General features: G+C 42.4%; 1 protein-coding gene across 10 annotated transcripts in view; it reads left to right on the top strand.

Moving 5' to 3' along the window:
* LOC139531562 (protein AF-10-like) overlaps window positions 1-19,127 on the top strand; it is a 92,843-nt gene that overhangs the window by 30,445 nt on the left and 43,271 nt on the right. For all 10 annotated transcript variants that reach the window (XR_011666391.1, XM_071328117.1, XM_071328120.1 and 7 more), the window contains 3 exons: window positions 10,982-11,091; window positions 11,178-11,281; window positions 11,500-11,593. Coding sequence is in view for 9 of the 10 variants with exons in the window: in XM_071328117.1 (XP_071184218.1) it covers window positions 10,982-11,091; window positions 11,178-11,281; window positions 11,500-11,593 (308 nt within the window). In the remaining variant the exon portion in view is untranslated. The remainder of the gene's footprint in view (window positions 1-10,981; window positions 11,092-11,177; window positions 11,282-11,499; window positions 11,594-19,127) is intronic.

Genomic DNA, 19,127 nt, shown 5'->3' with positions numbered 1-19,127 from the left:
CGTGTCCATAAGGCTAGGGGAAGCTAAGCTTTCCCTAAATCAATTGAATTAAATTGCCAAAATTATTTAGCCTAATTAGCCTACTCCTGTTTATATAGGAATAAATCAAATCATGCAAAATAGGCTACTAAAGCATGATTTGGCCAAAGAGGATCATTAGCTTCCCCTAGCCTACAAAATAAAAATGTGTGGATTGTTTTAAATTGCGTTGCCTGCAGTCGGATGGAAAAGGCAAAAACTAAATAGATTTGTGATGCATCGATATCCAATATTTTCCTTACCAAAAAAAAGATACCGATATTTTCCTTGCCGAAAAAAACGATACAGATTATTTACAATTTTAAGCATTCTAGTACAGTTAAATAGTGAACACACACACACAGACACAGTGGTCTAAGGCACTGCATCTCAGTGCAAGAGGCGTCACTACAGTCCCAGGTTCGATTCCAGGCTCTATCACATCCGCCCGTGATTGGGAGTCCCATAGGGTGGCACACAATTGTCCCAGCATTGTCCAGGTTTGGCCAGGGTAGGCAGTAATTGTAAATAATATTTTTTTTTCTTAACGGACTTGCATAGATAAAGGTTACACACACACAGACATCACACTGACCCCAACAAATTTTTGTTGGCATTTACGTATGTCCCCATTACCAGTAAAACATAATCAAAAATGTCTTTCACTTACTTGCTGTGCTGTTTTGTTAATTTCTTCAGTAGTTCCATTCTCAACCAGGATTTCTTTGGAACGCCGTTCGGGTCTTTGTGTGTCAAAAAAGATACACGTCAAATAAGCTTGTTGACCAACCAGGATCTGAATATGACTGCACGTCACATAATAATTTAACGCATTCATACATTTTTTACATTGTTATTACACATTGATTACATTATCACTCGTATTTCATATGTGACAACAATTCATCGATACATATGCTATGATGCTTGTGAAGTTGTCTCGTGCACTGACAGTGTTGGTCATTAAAAAAAATATAGATGGCTAGCTCATGGATGCAAACAATGTTCTTCCCCAAAAACATAGCAAATCGACAATCTGTTTCAGTAGCTATAGTTAGCTAGCTAACTATATAGCTAGGTGTCATCATCTAAAATAACCCTAATTTATAAGACAGTTCTTATTTGATTAATGGTGGTCGGACCCATCTATGTGAAGCTAGCCACAATAAGTATTAGCCACAAAAGTGGACTTTGCGGTTAGCCTTCAAAATAAAAGTATGGCATAATTCTACTATTTGTATTCAGTTGCATCACTGTCAATGACATGCTTTTATTTTGAAGGCACCGCACAAATTCCACTATTGTGCCTAATCCTTATTGTGGCTAGCCTCACAACATATAATTCCGGTCCGGTCGAGCGTCACTAGCCAGATGAAGCTAGCTGGCTGCTTATAACATTAGCTTTGGGCAACAGGGTTAAGTAGCTGGCTAGCTATTTATTTTCATGAACTGAAGTTCAAATTCAATAGGCGAACAACAAGTGGCAACCTAGCTAATACTTACTCACAAGGATTCCTAAATCATTGTTAAGAATAATGAAAATGACTGCAGTTTCCACTGGTCATTGTTTTCAAGCTGGTTGTATTGGTGCTAGCTAGGTACCAAGCTAAAGCTAGCTACCCCAGAAGTTGCGGTCAAACAAATTATGCTTTATTACCAATGCGGTTTAGTAAACACATCGTTCGTGGCTAGTGCTTGCTTGTTTGCAGACTTTTTTGTACAGCTTTGACAGTGCTACTGTATCTTTTTTGATATGCAAATGGCGTTCCATAGTATGTATGTCATGAAGCTAATAGCAGTGACGCTATTACTGTGTAACTCCGGTAGGGCAACATCTGAAAAATAGCACACTTGGTAGTGTGTACCGGTGCTCGACCAGTCGGCGAAAGCCAACATCACCCACGACAGAGAACGGTTGATTGTCAAGGGCAATGTCACCATTGGCTTTAATGGTTTTTGCCTTTGAGTTGTCTCGCTGAAATTTTCTTACTCTTTCAAATGACTGCTGGACTTGTTGACTGCTCGATCCACACAGCAGAAATTATGGGCTAGGTTAGGGATGCTGTGTTGCAAGTGTAGCGCAAAATTTTACGTGCCGTTATTACGTCATGTACCTATGTTATATAGGTTGCTAGATCGAATCCCCGAGCTGACAAGGTAAAACTCTGTCGTTCTGCCCCTGAACAAGGCAGTTAACCCACTGTTCCTAGGCTGTCATTGTAAATAAGAATTTGTTCTTAACTGACTTGCCTACTTAAATAAAGGTTAAAAAAAACATATATAGGTATGCACGGCAGCTTTGACATCCATTTTTAACTAGACATCGGGCCGATACCGATGTTGGAATTTTTAGCTAATATCGTCCGATTCCGATATGTTCACGGATTATATCGTTCATCCCTAAAATAGATGATTGAGTTGCAGCTGTCAGTGAGAAGTCAAAATGCAACCGCTGCCCCTCTCAGGAGGCCTCCTCCAGTTTAGATGGACGTCATATTCTCTTTGTCTCCCCTTCTCATAGGCCTATTACATGGACAACGTCGTTTTTATTGATCTTTTGTCAGTGTCAGCAGAGTAGGCTACCCTGTAATCTGTTGTTAAAAATGATTCTGCTCATGTCTTCAGTCATATACAGTGCATTCGGAAAGTATTCAGGCCCCTTGACTTTTTCTACATTTTGTTACGTTACAGCCTTATTCTAAAATGTATTATTGAATTTTTTATTTTCTCATCAATCTACACCAGGTATTACCCCCAAGGGTACGCACAATGCCGTCGAGGGTACGCCAAATAAAAATTTGATTCATATTAAAATATATATATATAATATTTCTGCTGTGTATTTAAAAAAAATAAAAAAATCTTCACATTTTCTAACAGTCCATTTATATTTACCAATGGGGGTGAGTTTTTCTCTCTCGCCTGAGTAGCCCCAAAAATAAAATTAAACCATCAAGTGTTCAGCGATATAACAACACATTGTCAAATACAGGTAGCCTCGTCAAATAATTAACATCCAATCACATTAACCGTTACTCTCTCGCGTACGTTCCACTAACGGCCATATGTAGCCAAACGTAGCTGCTGCTCATGTTGGTATCTGTACTGATGGAGCAAAAGCCGTGACAGGGAGACATAGTGGAGTGGTAACGCGCGTGCAAGCAGTTGCTCCCGACGCCACTTGGGTACACTACAGCATCCACCGAGAGGCTCTTGCTGCCAAGGGAATGCCTGACAGCTTGAAATACGTTTTGGACACTACAGTGAAAATGGTTCGCATTGTTCAAGCAAGTTCCCTGAACTCATGTATTTTCTGCACTATGCAATGATATGGGCAGTGACCATGTAACGCTTTTACAACATACAGAAGTGCACTGCTTATCAAGGGGCAAAGTATTGACATGTTTTTTTAAATTGAGAGACGAGATTCAAGTTTTCTTTACTGACCATCATTTTCACTTGTCTGCCCGCTTGCACGATGACGAGTTTCTCAGACGACTGGCCTATCTGGGTGATGTTTTTTCTTGCCTGAATGATCTGAATCTAGGATTACAGAAACTTTCCGCAACTATATTCAATGTGCAGGACAAAATTGAGGTTATGATTTAAGAAGTTGGACAACACACAGGTCTTTCCATCATTGTAAGATTTTTTTGTGTGCAAATTAACACAAGCTTACGGACAATGTCAAATGTGATATAGCGAAGCACCTGAGTGAGTTGGGTGTGCAATTACGCAGGTACTTTCCAAAATGGATGACACGAACAGCTGGATTCGTTATCCCTTTCATGCCCTGCCTCCAGTCCACTTACCGATATCTGAACAAGAGAGCCTCATCAAAATTGCAACATGCAGTTCTGTGAAAATTGAATTGAATCAGAAGCCACTGCCAGATTTCTGGATTGGGCTGCGCTCAGAGTATCCTGTCTTGGCAAATCGCGCTGTTAAGACACCGATGCCCTTTGCAACCACGTACCTATGTGAGAGTGGGTTCTCGGCCCTCACTAGCATAACTAAATACAGGCACAGACTGTGTGTGGAAAATTATTTAAGACTGAGACTCTCCAATACAACCCAACATTGCAGAGTTATGTGCATGCTTTCAAGCACACCCTTCTCATTAACCTGTGGTGAGTTATTCACAATTTTCGATTAACAAATAAGGTTTTATATGTAAGATGGGTAAATAAAGAGCAAGATTATTGATTATTATTATTTGTGCCCTGGTCCTATAAGAGCTCTTTGTCACTTCCCACGAACCGGGTTGTGACAAAAACTCACACTCATTCTTATGTTCAATAAATGTATTGTATAGTGTTTGTGTGGCAGGCTTACAATGATGGCAAAAAACAACATTTGAGAGTGTGCTGACCGTGGTGCTAGAGGGGTTGAATGTTTGAAGGGGTATGGAACTATAAAACGTTTGGGAACCACTGATCTACACAGAATACCCCATAGTAACAAAGCAAAAACAGGTTTGTAGAAATTTTTACACATTTATTAACATTTTGAAAACATAAATACCTTATTTACATAAGTATTCAGACCCTTTGCTATGAGACTCGAAATTGAGCTCAGGTGCATCCTGTTTCCAGTGATCATCCTTGAGATGTTTCTACAACTTGATTGGAGTACACCTGTGGTATAATCAATTGATTGAATGATTTGGAAAGGCACACACCAGTCTATTTAAGGTCCCACAGTTGACAGTGCATGTCAGGGCAAAAACCAAGACATGAGGTCGAAGGAATTGTCCGTAGAGCTCCGAGGCAGGATTGTGTCAAGGCACAGATCTGGGGAAGGGTACCAAAAAATGTCTGCAGCATTGAAGGTCCCTAAGAACACAGTGGCCTCCATCATTTTTAAATGGAAGAAGTTCTGAACCTAGAGCTGGCCGCCCAGCCAAACTGAGCAAACGGGGAGAAGGGCCTTGGTCAGGGAGGTGACCAAAGAACTCAATGGTCACTCGGACAGAGCTCTAGAGTTCCTCTGTGGAGATGGGAGAACCATCTCTGCAGCACTCCACCAATCAGGGCTTTATGGTAGAGTGGCTGGACGGAAGCCATTCCTCAGTATAAGGCATGTGACAGCCCGCTTGGAGTTTGCCAAAAGGCACCTAAAGACCATGAGAAACAAGATTATCTGGTCTGATGAAACCAAGATTGTACTCTTTGCCCTGAATGCCAAATGTTATGTTTGGATGAAACCTGGCACCATCCCTATGGTGAAGCATGGTGGTGGCAGCATCATGCTGTGGTGATGTTTTTCAGTGGCAGGGACTGGGAGACTAGTCAGGATCCAGGAAAAGATGAACGGAGCAAAGTACAGAGAGATCCTTGATGGAAACCTTCAGAGTGATCAGGATTTCAGACTGGGGGCGAAGGTTCACCTTCCAACAGGACAACGACCATAAGCACACAGCCAAGACAATGCAGGAGTGTTTTCTTGACAAAGTCTCTGAATGTCCTTGAGTGACCTGAAAATAGCTGTGCAGCAACGCTCCCCATCCAACCTGACAGAGCTTGAGAGGGTCTGCAGAGAAGAATGGGAGAAACTCCCCAAATACAGGTGTGTCAAGCTTGTAGCGTCATAACCAAGAAGACTCGAGGCTGTAATCACTACCAAAGGTGCTTCAACAAAGTACTGAATACTTATGTAAATGTGATATTTACGGTTTTATTTTTAATACATTTGCAAAAATTTATAGAAACCCATTTTTGGTTTGTCATTAACTTTTACTTGGTACTCATCCCGGATCCGGGAGCACCCCCCACAGTAAAAAAGCTGACTAGCATAGCCTAGCATAGCGTCACAAGTAAATACTAGCATCTAAATATCATTAAATCACAAGTCCAAGACACCAGATGAAAGATACACTTCTTGTGAATCCAGCCATCATTTCTGATTTTTAAAATGTTTTACAGGGAAGACACAATATGTAAATCTATTAGCTAACCACGTTAGCAAAAGACACCACTTTTTTTACTCCACCAGTTTTTTACTCCATCAGTAGCTATCACTAATTCGACTAAATAAAGATATACAGTGGGGAGAACAAGTATTTGATACACTGCCGATTTTGCAGGTTTTCCTACTTACAAAGCATGTAGAGGTCTGTAATTTTTATCACAGGTACACTTCAACTGTGAGAGACGGAATCTAAAACAAAAATCCAGAAAATCACATTGTATGATTTTTAAGTAATTAATTAGCATTTTATTGCATGACATAAGTATTTGATCACCTACCAACCAGTAAGAATTCCGGCTCTCACAGACCTGTTAGTTTTTCTTTAAGAAGCCCTCCTGTTCTCCACTCATTACCTGTATTAACTGCACCTGTTTGAACTCGTTACCTGTATAAAAGACACCTGTCCACCCACTCAATCAAACAGACTCCAACCTCTCCACAATGGCCAAGACCAGAGAGCTGTGTAAGGACATCAGGGATAAAATTGTAGACCTGCACAAGGCTGGGATGGGCTACAGGACAATAGGTAAGCAGCTTGGTGAGAAGGCAACAACTGTTGGCGCAATTATTAGAAAATGGAAGAAGTTCAAGATGACGGTCAATCACCCTCGGTCTGGGGCTCCATGCAAGATCTCACCTCGTGGGGCATCAATGATCATGAGGAAGGTGAGGGATCAGCCCAGAACTACACGGCAGGACCTGGTTAATGACCTGAAGAGAGCTGGGACCACAGTCTCAAAGAAAACCATTAGTAACACACTACGCCGTCATGGATTAAAATCCTGCAGCGCACGCAAGGTCCCCCTGCTCAAGCCAGCGCATGTCCAGGCCCGTCTGAAGTTTGCCAATGACCATCTGGATGATCCAGAGGAGGAATTGGAGAAGGTCATGTGGTCTGATGAGACAAAAATAGAGCTTTTTGGTCTAAACTCCACTCGCCGTGTTTGGAGGAAGAAGAAGGATTAGTACAACCCCAAGAACACCATCCTAACCGTGAAGCTTGGAGGTGGAAACATCATTCTTTGGGGATGCTTTTCTGCAAAGGGGACAGGATGACTGCACCGTATTGAGGGGAGGATGGATGGGGCCATGCATCGCGAGATCTTGGTCAACAACCTCCTTCCCTCAGTAAGAGCCTTGAAGATAGGTCGTGGCTGGGTCTTCCAGCATGACAACGACCCGAAACACACAGCCAGGGCAACTAAGGAGTGGCTCCGTAAGAAGCATCTCAAGGTCCTGGAGTGGCCTAGCCAGTCTCCAGACCTGAACCCAATAGAAAATCTTTGGAGGGAGCTGAAAGTCCGTATTGCCCAGCGACAGCCCCGAAACCTGAAGGATCTGGAGAAGGTCTGTATGGAGGAGTGGGCCAAAATCCCTGCTGCAGTGTGTGCAAACCTAGTCAAGACCTACAGGAAACGTATGATCTCTGTAATTGCAAACAAAGGTTTCTGTACCAAATATTAAGTTCTGCTTTTCTGATGTATCAAATACTTATGTCATGCAATAAAATGCAAATTAATTACTTAAAAATCATACAATGTGATTTTCTGGATTTTTGTTTTAGATTCCGTCTCTCACAGTTGAAGTGTACCTGTGATAAAAATTACAGACCTCTACATGCTTTGTAAGTAGGAAAACCTGCAAAATCGGCAGTGTATCAAATACTTGTTCTCCCCACTGTATATAGCCACTAACCAAGAAACAACTTCATAAGATGACAGTCTGATAACATATTTATGGTATAGCATATGTTTTTTTAGAAAAATGTGCATTTTTCAGGTATAAATCACAGTTCTACATTGCAGCTGCAATCTGAAATAGCGTTGGAAGCAGCCAGAATAATTACAGAGACCGACGTCAATTACCAAAATACTCATCCTAAAACATTTCTGAAAAATACACAGCATACAGCAATCGAAAGACACAGATCTTGTGAATCCAGACAATATTTCAGATTTTCTAAGTGTTTTACAGGGAAGACACAATATGTAAATCTATTAGCTAACCACGATAGCAAAAGACACAACTTTTTTTCCCCACCATTTTTTTCCTGCATCAGTAGCTATCACTAATTCGACTAAATAAAGATATATATAGCCACTAACCAAGAAACAACATCATAAGATGACAGTCTGATAACATATTTATGGTATAGCATATGTTTTTTTGGAAAAATGTGCATATTTCAGGTATAAATCACAGTTCTACATTGCAGCTGCAATCTGAAATAGCGTTGGAAGCAGCCGGAATAATTACAGAGACCGACGTCAATTACCAAAATACTCATCCTAAAACATTTCTGAAAAATACACAGCATACAGCAATCGAAAGACACAGATCTTGTGAATCCAGACAATATTTCAGATTTTCTAAGTGTTTTACAGCGAAAACACAATATATCGTTATATTAGCATACCACATGAGCTAACATCACCCCAGCATTGAATCAATGCAAAAGGGGCGATAACGTTATCGCCACCAAAATATATTAATTTTTTCACTAACCTTCTCAGAATTCTTCAGATGACAGTCCTGTAACATCATATTACACAATGCATATAGAGTTTGTTCGAAAATGTGCATATTTAGCATCACAAATTGTGGTTATGCAATGTAATCTGTCAACATGTTATGCATTCTGTCCGGCGCCATCTTGGAAAGGCACATATGTTTACGATTATTTATCGATTAGATTGACTAAAAAAATACAGGTTGGACAGCTAATGAAAGATGCATTGGTTATTAATACAACCGCTGATTTAGATTTTTAAAATTAACGTTACAAGACATACATTGTGAGTTACAGCCAGACTAGTGCCGCAAAAAATGGCCGACAACTGCGTTTACATTTTTCCACATAAATACGGAATAAAATCATAAATAACTCTTACTTTTGGACGAGCTTCCATCAGTATCTTGGGCAATGTGTCCTTTGTCCAAAAGAATCGTTGCTTTGTTGTAAAACGACCTCTTCAACTTCGGAACTAGCAGCTAACGATAGCTACACGGCACACACATGTCCAAATCCTCAAACGCAATACTAAGGAAATTCCGAAAAATAGCAATATACTCGCATAAACTGATATAAATCGGTTTCAAATAACTTCGTTATGATGTTTCTAACACCTATATCGAATTAAATCACAGACGGATAGATCTTTGGTCAATAACGAGAGCTTTTGAGCATGCCATTCTGATGTCCTCCCTTGCGTCCTGGCGAGCGTCGAAAAGAAGGGACATCTCACTCCATTGCCTTTTATAAACTCTGAGAAACACGTAGAGACGCCATTCCACTTCTCATTGGTTACTGACATCCAGGGGAAGGCGGGTGCAGTTCATTTCGATCCATAGGGCACACACAGAGCTTAAAACTGATCCGAGATCAGAGACTATTTTTCAGAGCTTCGCATGCCCTGTCATGATTTTCGCTGTAGAAAGACTTCTGGTTCACCCACAGACATAATTCAAACGGTTTTAGAAACTAGAGATTGTTTTCTATCCAATAGTAATAATAATATGCATATTGTACGAGCAAGAATTGAGTATGAGGCAGTTTAATTTGGAGACGATATTTTCCAAAGTGGAAACAGCACCCCCTGTATTGAGAAAAGGTTATTAAGGGGTATTGTGTGAAGATTGATGAGAGAAAAAAAACTAAAGAATCGATTTTTGAATAAGACTCTAACGTAACAAAATGTGGACACATTGAAGAGATCTGAATTCTTTCCAAAGGCACTGAAGTGTAGTAGAATGAAATGGGTTTTTCAGTTTTTTCAAAGAAAGAAGAAACATATCTCATAAAAATACTAATTTAAAATAAGATGTATTGTCACATACACTGGATAGGTGCAGTGAGATGTGTTGTTTTACATAGTCGGCCATAGTAGTATGGCACCCCTGGAACAAATTAGGGTTAAGTTCCTTGCTCCAGGGCAGGCACATTGACAGATTTTTCTCCTTGTCGGCTTGGGTATTCGAACCAGCGACTTTTCGGTTACTGGCCCACCGCTAGACTACCTGCCGCGTCCTCTACACTATATGCACTCAGCCATTCATTGAATTGTCCTTTTTGCAATCAGTGATTGAGTTATATTATTAGCCTAAATTATAACTATCCAATCTACTCATCACATTACGAATAGTAGGCTGTCTTGCATAAGTCTACAAATGCGATGATGTATGGAATGCTTTTTTTGGGGGAGGGGGGTGCTTCCCCAAATTTGAAACTCACCTGCTGTTTATGCATAGGCTAGTGATTCTGCTGTTCCTTACTGGTCTTGTTGAGGAAAAGTAAATGTGAACAGTTATTCTAACATCTTAAAGTGTGCAGTAAAGACACACCTCATTGAATCCTCCACTTCCATGTTCTGTTAATGTGAATTGCCATAATCTGAATGTTATTTATGTTATTCTGAGCACCGGGGGTGGACGCTCTAATCAGGTTATGCACCCAATGGATATGGGTCCGGTAGATTTCTCAAATGACCGGTAAATTAAAATTCTGCCGGTCAAATGTCCAGTGCCACATTTTCATAACGGAAACCCTGGTGTGTCTGTGTGCACGCATGTGTCTATGGGGGGGCTCTGTGTTGTTTTATGGCCCTGTTTTATTGTCCTCTGCCAAATTCTTGGAAGGGCTTCAAAACAACAACATCACCCTGACACACTCTCCTCCCACTCCCCCCCCCCCCCCCCCCATCCTCCTCCCCCTTGTCCCCTGGGGAGGTCAAAGGCAGGTCAGGGGTTCAACTGTAAGTTGAAGCATGTTGTTGTTCCTGGAATAGAGGGAACAGAGAGAAAACAGAGAGAGAGGAAGGATTCACCACTATCTGACCTCTCATTCAACTGGCTCTTTCCTGCTCTAGTTACGCCTCTCCACACATGGATTGAAATTGAAGGGGATTTTGTGTATATCTGCCCTTTGGGCCCAAGTGGTGGGTGTTTTGAATAAGTTATGTGTGTCCTGAGGTTTACTCTCTGTGTGTGTGTGTAGGTTGGGCCCATGTGGTGTGTGCCCTTTACATCCCTGAAGTGGAGTTTGCTAACGTCTCCACAATGGAACCCATCGTACTGCAGTCTGTCCCCCATGATCGCTACAACAAGGTACACACACACACACACACACTTCACTCTGTCCCTAAATTTCTGAGTGTGTGACTGGATGTGTTTTCTCATGTGTGTGTGAGTAGACGTGTTATATCTGTGAGGACCAGGGCAGAGAGAGTAAAGCTGCCACCGGAGCCTGCATGACCTGCAACAAACATGGCTGCCGACAAGCCTTCCACGTCACATGGTGAGCGAGCCCCTTTCAAATACCTACAGCTTTATTAACACCTGTTCACATTGTGAGCCACATTAAAATATCTAAAACTTTATTAACACAACAAAAAATACATCACTGTCTATCTGTTAACATAGTAAATACATCTCTCTCTGTCTTTAGTCTCTCTTCATTTTTTGACACATATCTCTAGCCCCTTCTTTCTCTTGACACTTTCTCTCTCTCCTCAGTGCCCAGTTTGCTGGGTTGTTGTGTGAGGAGCAGGGGTCGGATGCAGACAACGTCAAATACTGCGGCTACTGCAAGTACCATTACAGCAAACTGGTAAGATCTCTTTCTCAATTTTTCTCTCTTTCTCCATCTTTCTCTCTCTCTTTTTCTCCCTCTTTTTCTCCCTCTTTCTTTCTTTCTCTCTCTCTTTCTCTACTATTTTTCCAAACTGTCTTACTGTGCTGGGGAGGAGAAATGCCTCACACCTCAGAAACCTGGAATCTAGTTTTGTTTGAATAGACCTCTCACATTCTTGCTTCCCTCTGTCTGAGCTTCGTGAAGGCCCACACTTCCCCAATACACACACACACACACACACACACACACACACACACACACACACACACACACACACACACACACACACACACACACACACACACACACACACACACACACACACACACACACACCTCTCATTTCTTGAATGACTTGGCACTCGCTCCTCTGCCAATTACAACTGCTGAAAGTGGAGCCATCCGTTAAACTCCACCCACTCTAGCTCCTCTCTCACTCTTTAATTTTTCTTTCCCTTCTCGCTCTCTCCCTCCCTCCCTCCTTCCCTTCTCGCTCTCTTCCTCCCTCCTTCCCTTCTCGCTCTCTTCCTCCCTCCTTCCCTTCTCGCTCTCTCCCTCCCTCCTTCCCTTCTCGCTCTCTTCCTCCCTCCTTCCCTTCTCGCTCTCTCCCTCCCTCCTTCCCTTCTCACTCTCTCTCCCTTCACTCAAACATCCATTCCTTCTCTCCTCTTTTGCCCCACTCCTCTCAAGCTTCTCTCTTTCCCCCTCTCCAGCCTTCTCTCCCACCACCCCCATCCCTCTCCCCCTCCATCAACCCCATCTAATCTCATTGACAAATCAGCAGTGCCTCCCAGGCCCTTTGTCCCCTTCACCCTCTACCCCCCTGCCCCCTGTATGCTAAGCCCAGGCCGGGTGCAGCGGTTTGGGTTACAGCGGCAGGGCGTGGTCTCTAGGGTCTGGAGCTCCACTCTGACACTGGACCTCTGCACCGGACGACAGCCCCAGTCCACAGGGCTTCCTCTCTGGCTGTCTGGGGCTGGGAGAGTGGAAGGGGTGGAGGGTGAGGGGTACTGGGGTTAGGGTTACAAGTGGGTAAAGAGATGCTTACCAATTCACATTTGTACACACCACTCCACACAGACACACTATAAATGCTTTCACTCACACACCCATACACTCGCTCTCTCTTTCCCTCTCTTCTCCCCCTCTCAGAGCTCTTTGGAGCGAGAGCCCCGGCTGTGTCACAGATTTTGTGCTCCACCCCTACCATCCATCAAGGGGAAAAATACACACACACACACAAAGTGGGGGTAGGATTCTGACTGAAGCATTGGGGTTTAAATGGGGGTGGGTAGCATTAGATAAAGCAATGGCTTTACATTATTTAGTGTCCTTTGTGCGCACGCGCACACACACGCACACACACACACACACACACACACACACACACACACACACACACACACACACACACACACACACACACACACACAGTGATGACATTTTATGATGTTAACAAATGCTTGTAGTTCTATTGATCCTGTGTAATGGCTTTGTATGGTGGGGTCTGATATAATTAGTCTGGTACAGAATAGAGGAGAAGAGAAACACATGAGAAGGAATCAATGACAGACAAGCCAATGTTGGTAGCAGAATGGATTTCACAAGACGCCACATGGGTTGATGAATGTCATGCTCGGAACATGTGACATTTACAGGTTTTATCTTGTCGTGACTAGTGACATTGTGATGTTTTTACATGAATAATCCTCTTTGTGGTCAATGGGGTCATAGATAATGATGTTCTCTTACAGTAGACAAAGGGCTCAACGTTTGTTTTCCTTCAATAGATTGGTGGTAAATCTAGTCAACTTGAAATAGTCTGCGGTTGGTATATTGTGCATGGGAGATGTAGAGGAAGGGAATGGTCCTTTCAGTGTGTGTGTACATTTTAGGGCTGGCACAATTACCTTATAACCGTGTAACCGACTGTTATGGATGAACACCGTCATGAAGATAAAATGAAATAACCGTAACAAAATGTTTTGGGTGGGGGGGGGGGGGACTAACAACTGACTGAAGATGGGACGGCTGGGTATTCGTGCGGTTGAGTCTGTTTCTTTAGTAACATGGACTCTTAACAACGTGCTGAAACAAGCAAGGCGTTGTAGCGAATGAGTCTTCGGTTGCCTAGGCAACTCCCCCCCCCCCCTCCCTGCAGCAGCACACATATAAATATAATGAATAGAATGTGGTTTGAACCTCTAACCCTGGCAATTTCACTGGTAAACTCATGGCTACACTCGCAATGGCTGCCTAGTATTGTGATGCATTCATTTCCATGTTAATGTAGAATGTTCATTCAATGTATGTTAACTGATATCATATGGCTCATGCAATGTAGTGCTGTCCCAGACCCCCAAGAAATCTTGGTCGACCAAACGACTGGTCGAAATTTTAAAACGTGAGTTTTTCCATATATAGACACACCCTATGTGTTAATATTTGTTTTACTATATGTAGGCTACTGAGCTTATCTGATGCTTTAAGCACACTGTGATTAAATATTTAAGACACACAAATGACTCAAGAGGGAGCCAGAGAAAAACAAAACTCTTCCCAAACCACCGCCTCCCGCTGCTTCTGACCTTCGCAAATTGTGCCATTACGCTGCCGAGTTGCCAGTAATAGGGTACGCCTGGGGTCAGCAACCTTTTCCATTTGGAGTGCCAATTTATCTTTCCATTTTTACCGATCCGCCGTGCCAGTTATGATTTACATATGCACATTTTTGTGGAACAGTTTCATTTATTTTATAATAAAGCCTTCGTAGCTCAAAATCATTGTCATCTGATTAATACAAATGTAAAAGTAACTTCTATTGCCAACTATGTAAAAATAGCCAACAAATAAAAACATTGCAGCCTGCGGGTAGAAAATATCCCGATAAAGCATGGCCTGTCTGCAAGGAACTTGAAACATATCATTTACATTTACATTTACATATATCAACTATCAACTTGGTCCAGTCTGAAGCTGGTGCTAACAAACTTGCAACATTGTATAACATAATCTGGACCCTCAGAGTTTCCAGCTCCAGTGAGCTCCGGGCAGACACAGCTGTAGGCTATTTGCGCAAGGGATAAGAAGTAATCAAGTAGGCCTATTTCATGACGTTCCACCGGATCAGAGAATGACATCTTTCTCCCTTTCACGCTGAGTGGTTATCGAAAGGGAGAGGGCTTGAAAGATTTTTCAAATGGGCTACATTGAGGAACAATTGTCATTCTAAAATTTTGTAAACACAGACCTTGTTACTTGCTGTTTGAGATGAGGAAAAAATGACTGCCATCATTGAGTTGAATGGGCACGCCCGTTTTCTTCATTTCATTTCTATGGCAGAAAATACAGTCAGGAGCAGATGAGAGGAGAAAACGCAAGTACATTTTATTTTATATTCTACCGGTTGTTACGGTGACCGCGGTCAATAACCGCCATTTAAAATTCCACGGCTGTCGTAGCCCTAGAGCAGGGGAATGGCTGATCTTGATGAGGATGGGGGCAACAAACATATGAATGCATCGTGAGGGGCTCGTGGGTCTCTGTATACCCATACCCACACATGCAGTCAGTGCTGCCCTATCCTTTTGGGGGGCCCTAAGAATTGTTTTGTTAGCCCCTCCCCACCCTGCGAGCAAAAATTTTTAGCAGCCTCCCTCTTGACAACGGAGAGAGATTTTTTACTTGTTGCTGTTTTAAAGCAAGTTTGCAGCAATTCTACACATTTTGGCATGGGGCGGAGAGAAGATTTTGCAGTGTTACAACAATTTCCTGCAATTCTACACATTTTGCCACAGGGTGAAGAGAAATGTTTGCAGTTTTTAATACGATATCTGAGTGAGAGTGACTAACAAAATAAATGGTGGCCCACAGGTCGGTAATTCAACCATGATTACTACAAGTTTAGATATGATATGTTGTCGCTAGATTGATTTACCCATCTAAAAAATGTGAGTTGACATGGGCTGATAGTGACTAACATAAGAGAGAAACTGCCAAGAGTGTGCAAGCTGTCATCAAGGCAAAGGGTGGCTACTTTGAAGAATCTCAAATCAATTTTTATTTGTTTAACACTTTTTTGGTTACTACATGATTCCATATGTGTTATTTCATAGTTTTGATGTATTCACTATTATTCTACGATGTAGAAAATAGTAAAAATAAAGAAAAACCCTGGAATGAGTAGGTGTGTCCAAACTTTTGACTGGTACTGTATGTGTATATATCTCACTCTGATCTCACAGAGATGAGTGAGCGGATATTCTTAAGAAACGTGAAGTTCCTCTACCTTTTTAGTTAATTTATTCATAAGTAAAGCCTATATTTAGCTTGATTTATTTGGTCTTTATTTAGCTTAGGTCTTCTGTTCCTCTACCCTTTTAGTTTATTTATTAATTTATTTTGTATTTAGATTTTATTTATTTAGTCTATATTTAGCATGGGTCTACGTTAGTAACGTGTAGTTCCTCTACACCTTTAAGTGGGTGAGCATGGCCTGAGGTAGGGGTTCAGAGCCTTAGTGCTGGGATAAACCCTCTGACCAACGACACCACAAGGTAAGAAACACCCAACATATTTCTACCCAACATATTTCTACGTGACTGTGACGGACACAGCAACCATACGCCCTCTCTGAACAGATATACAGTGGGGAGAACAAGTATTTGATACACTGCCGATTTTGCAGGTTTTCCTACTTACAAAGCATGTAGAGGTCTGTAATTTTTATCATAGGTACACTTCAACTATGAGAGACGGAATCTAAAACAAAAATCCAGAAAATCACATTGTATGATTTTTAAGTAAATAATTTGCATTTTATTGCATGACATAAGTATTTGATACATCAGAAAAGCAGAACTTAATATTTGGTACAGAAACCTTTGTTTGCAATTACAGAGATCATACGTTTCCTGTAGGTCTTGACTAGGTTTGCACACACTGCAGCAGGGATTTTGGCCCACTCCTCCCTACAGATCTTCTCCAGATCCTTCAGGTTTCGGGGCTGTCGCTGGGCAATACGGACTTTCAGCTCCCTCCAAAGATTTTCTATTGGGTTCAGGTCTGGAGACTGGCTAGGCCACTCCAGGACCTTGAGATGCTTCTTACGGAGCCACTCCTTAGTTGCCATGGCTGTGTGCTTCGTGTCGTTGTCATGCTGGAAGACCCAGCCACGACCCATCTTCAATGCTCTTACTGAGGGAAGGAGGTTGTTGGCCAAGATCTCGCGATACATGGCCCCATCCATCCTCCCCTCAATATGGTGCAGTCGTCCTGTCCCCTTTGCAGAAAAGCATCCCCAAAGAATGATGTTTCCACCTCCATGCTTCACGGTTGGGATGGTGTTCTTGGGGTTGTACTCATACTTCTTCTTCCTCCAAACACGGCGAGTGGAGTTTAGACCAAAAAGCTCTATTTTTGTCTCATCAGACCACATGACCTTCTCCCATTCCTCCTCTGGATCATCCAGATGGTCATTGGCAAACTTCAGACAGGCCTGGACATGCACTGGCTTAAGCAGGGGGACCTTGCGTGCGCTGCAGGATTTTAATCCATGACGGCGTAGTGTGTTACTAATGGTTTTCTTTGAGACTGTGGTCCCAGCTCTCTTCAGGTCATTGACCAGGTCCTGCCGTGTAGTTCTGGGCTGATCCCTCACCTTCCTCATGATCATTGATGCCCCACGAGGTGAAATCTTGCATGGAGCCCCAGACCGAGGGTGATTGACCGTCATCTTGAACTTCTTCCATTTTCTAATAATTGCGCCAACAGTTGTTTCATTCTCACCAAGCTGCTTGCCTATTGTCCTGTAGCCCATCCCAGCCTTGTGCAGGTCTACAATTTTATCCCTGATGTCCTTACACAGCTCTCTGGTCTTGGCCATTGTGGAGAGGTTGGAATCTGTTTGATTGTGTGTGGACAGGTGTCTTTTATACAGGTAACGAGTTCAAACAGGTGCAGTTAATACAGGTAATGAGTGGAGAACAGGAGGGCTTCTTAAAGAAAAACGAACAGGTCTGTGAGAGCCGGAATTCTTACTGGTTGGTAGGTGATCAAATACTTATGTCATGCAATAAAATGCAAATTAATTATTTAAAAATCATACAATGTGATTTTCTGGATTTTTGTTTTAGATTCCGTCTCTCACAGTTGAAGTGTACCTATGATAAAAATTACAGACCTCTACATGCTTTGTAAGTAGGAAAACCTGCAAAATCGGCAGTGTATCAAATACTTGTTCTCCCCACTGTATATATATACACACACACACACCCACACTATAGACAGAGGGAACAACACACAGCAAAGAATTAGAGACAGCTAAGGATAGAAATGCCCTCGCTAAGTTACTTGGCATGAGTGAGGTCATGTCCTTTGAATTGTTGTCAGGCACCAAGGATCTTGATCTCTAACCAACAACCAACACTTTATAAACCAGTCAGCGTAACCCACCGACTACCCCACCACTGTGTGAGATAGAGCACCTTACACATGCATCCCTCCTCCCTTAGAGTTACTATGATCTAACATGACAGTGTAGGTGTAATCTATGTAGTGGAACCCTAGCTTTCACCTATCCAACCCTATTAGATCCCTCTTTTATTACTAGATGTAAATCAGTGAAGGGTGCACGGTTAAAGGTAGACCCAGTAATATTACAGCCTTGTACACAGTGGAGCGGCTTCCTGCTTACACAAATGTTTGAGTACAGGTGTATGAACAGGACCACAGTCATTGGCCATGCATCCTTTCCCATTATGATATCAGAGGAAGTCACCCACTCATCAATCTGTTTTTCTCACCCGATTGGTCTACTCCTGGTTGCTCCACCCCATTGGATAAAAGTCCTGTGTTCTTCTGATTGGATAACGTGCCAGTAGTCATGCTTTTTGTATTCAGTTGTAGTTCATTTTTTAAGTTACATTCTTTTTGTACTGCAAAAGAAAGTCATTGATTTTCTGAACTTGATCTTTTCGAGAGCTTGAGTTTTTAGCTAACATTCTCCATGATACCATGTAGTAAGTGAGGTCATGTAGCATGCTCCTGGGCTGCATGGTCAGTCAACTAGACTCATGAGTGAGACTATTACCAGTTTTTTGGGGTGACACTTTTTTGTAAAACAGTGATGAAATGTGTGTGTGTGCGCACATGCATGAAAAAAGCAGAGTTGGCACAGTTGTCTAGTTCCCCCAGTGTTTCCTTCTTTGCCCTGGCTTTTGTTACACAGCCTGATTTGCATTAGCAAGAGGTTCCATAACCCTCTATCCTTAACCCCCCCCCCCCCCTCCACATTACAGATGTGTGTGCCTACCTATTTCCAAACCCCCCAGCTAAATAACAATGAGGGCTAAAAGCTTCTCCTTCCACCGGCCGCTCATATAGCCTGCAGGAAACACACACACACCAGCTGGTCAGAGAGCCTGCCGGAAACTGCACATGGGAATTCCTGCCGGGTTGGTGAGGATTATTTTCTTCCCCCGCCCTCTTCTTCCTCCATGTCTCCTGCTCCG

This window comes from Salvelinus alpinus, chromosome 10, assembly GCF_045679555.1.
Source record: "Salvelinus alpinus chromosome 10, SLU_Salpinus.1, whole genome shotgun sequence".
Taxonomy (NCBI): domain Eukaryota; kingdom Metazoa; phylum Chordata; class Actinopteri; order Salmoniformes; family Salmonidae; genus Salvelinus; species Salvelinus alpinus.
Note: the sequence above shows the minus strand (reverse complement) of the source record. Positions and strands in the feature narration are given on the sequence as shown.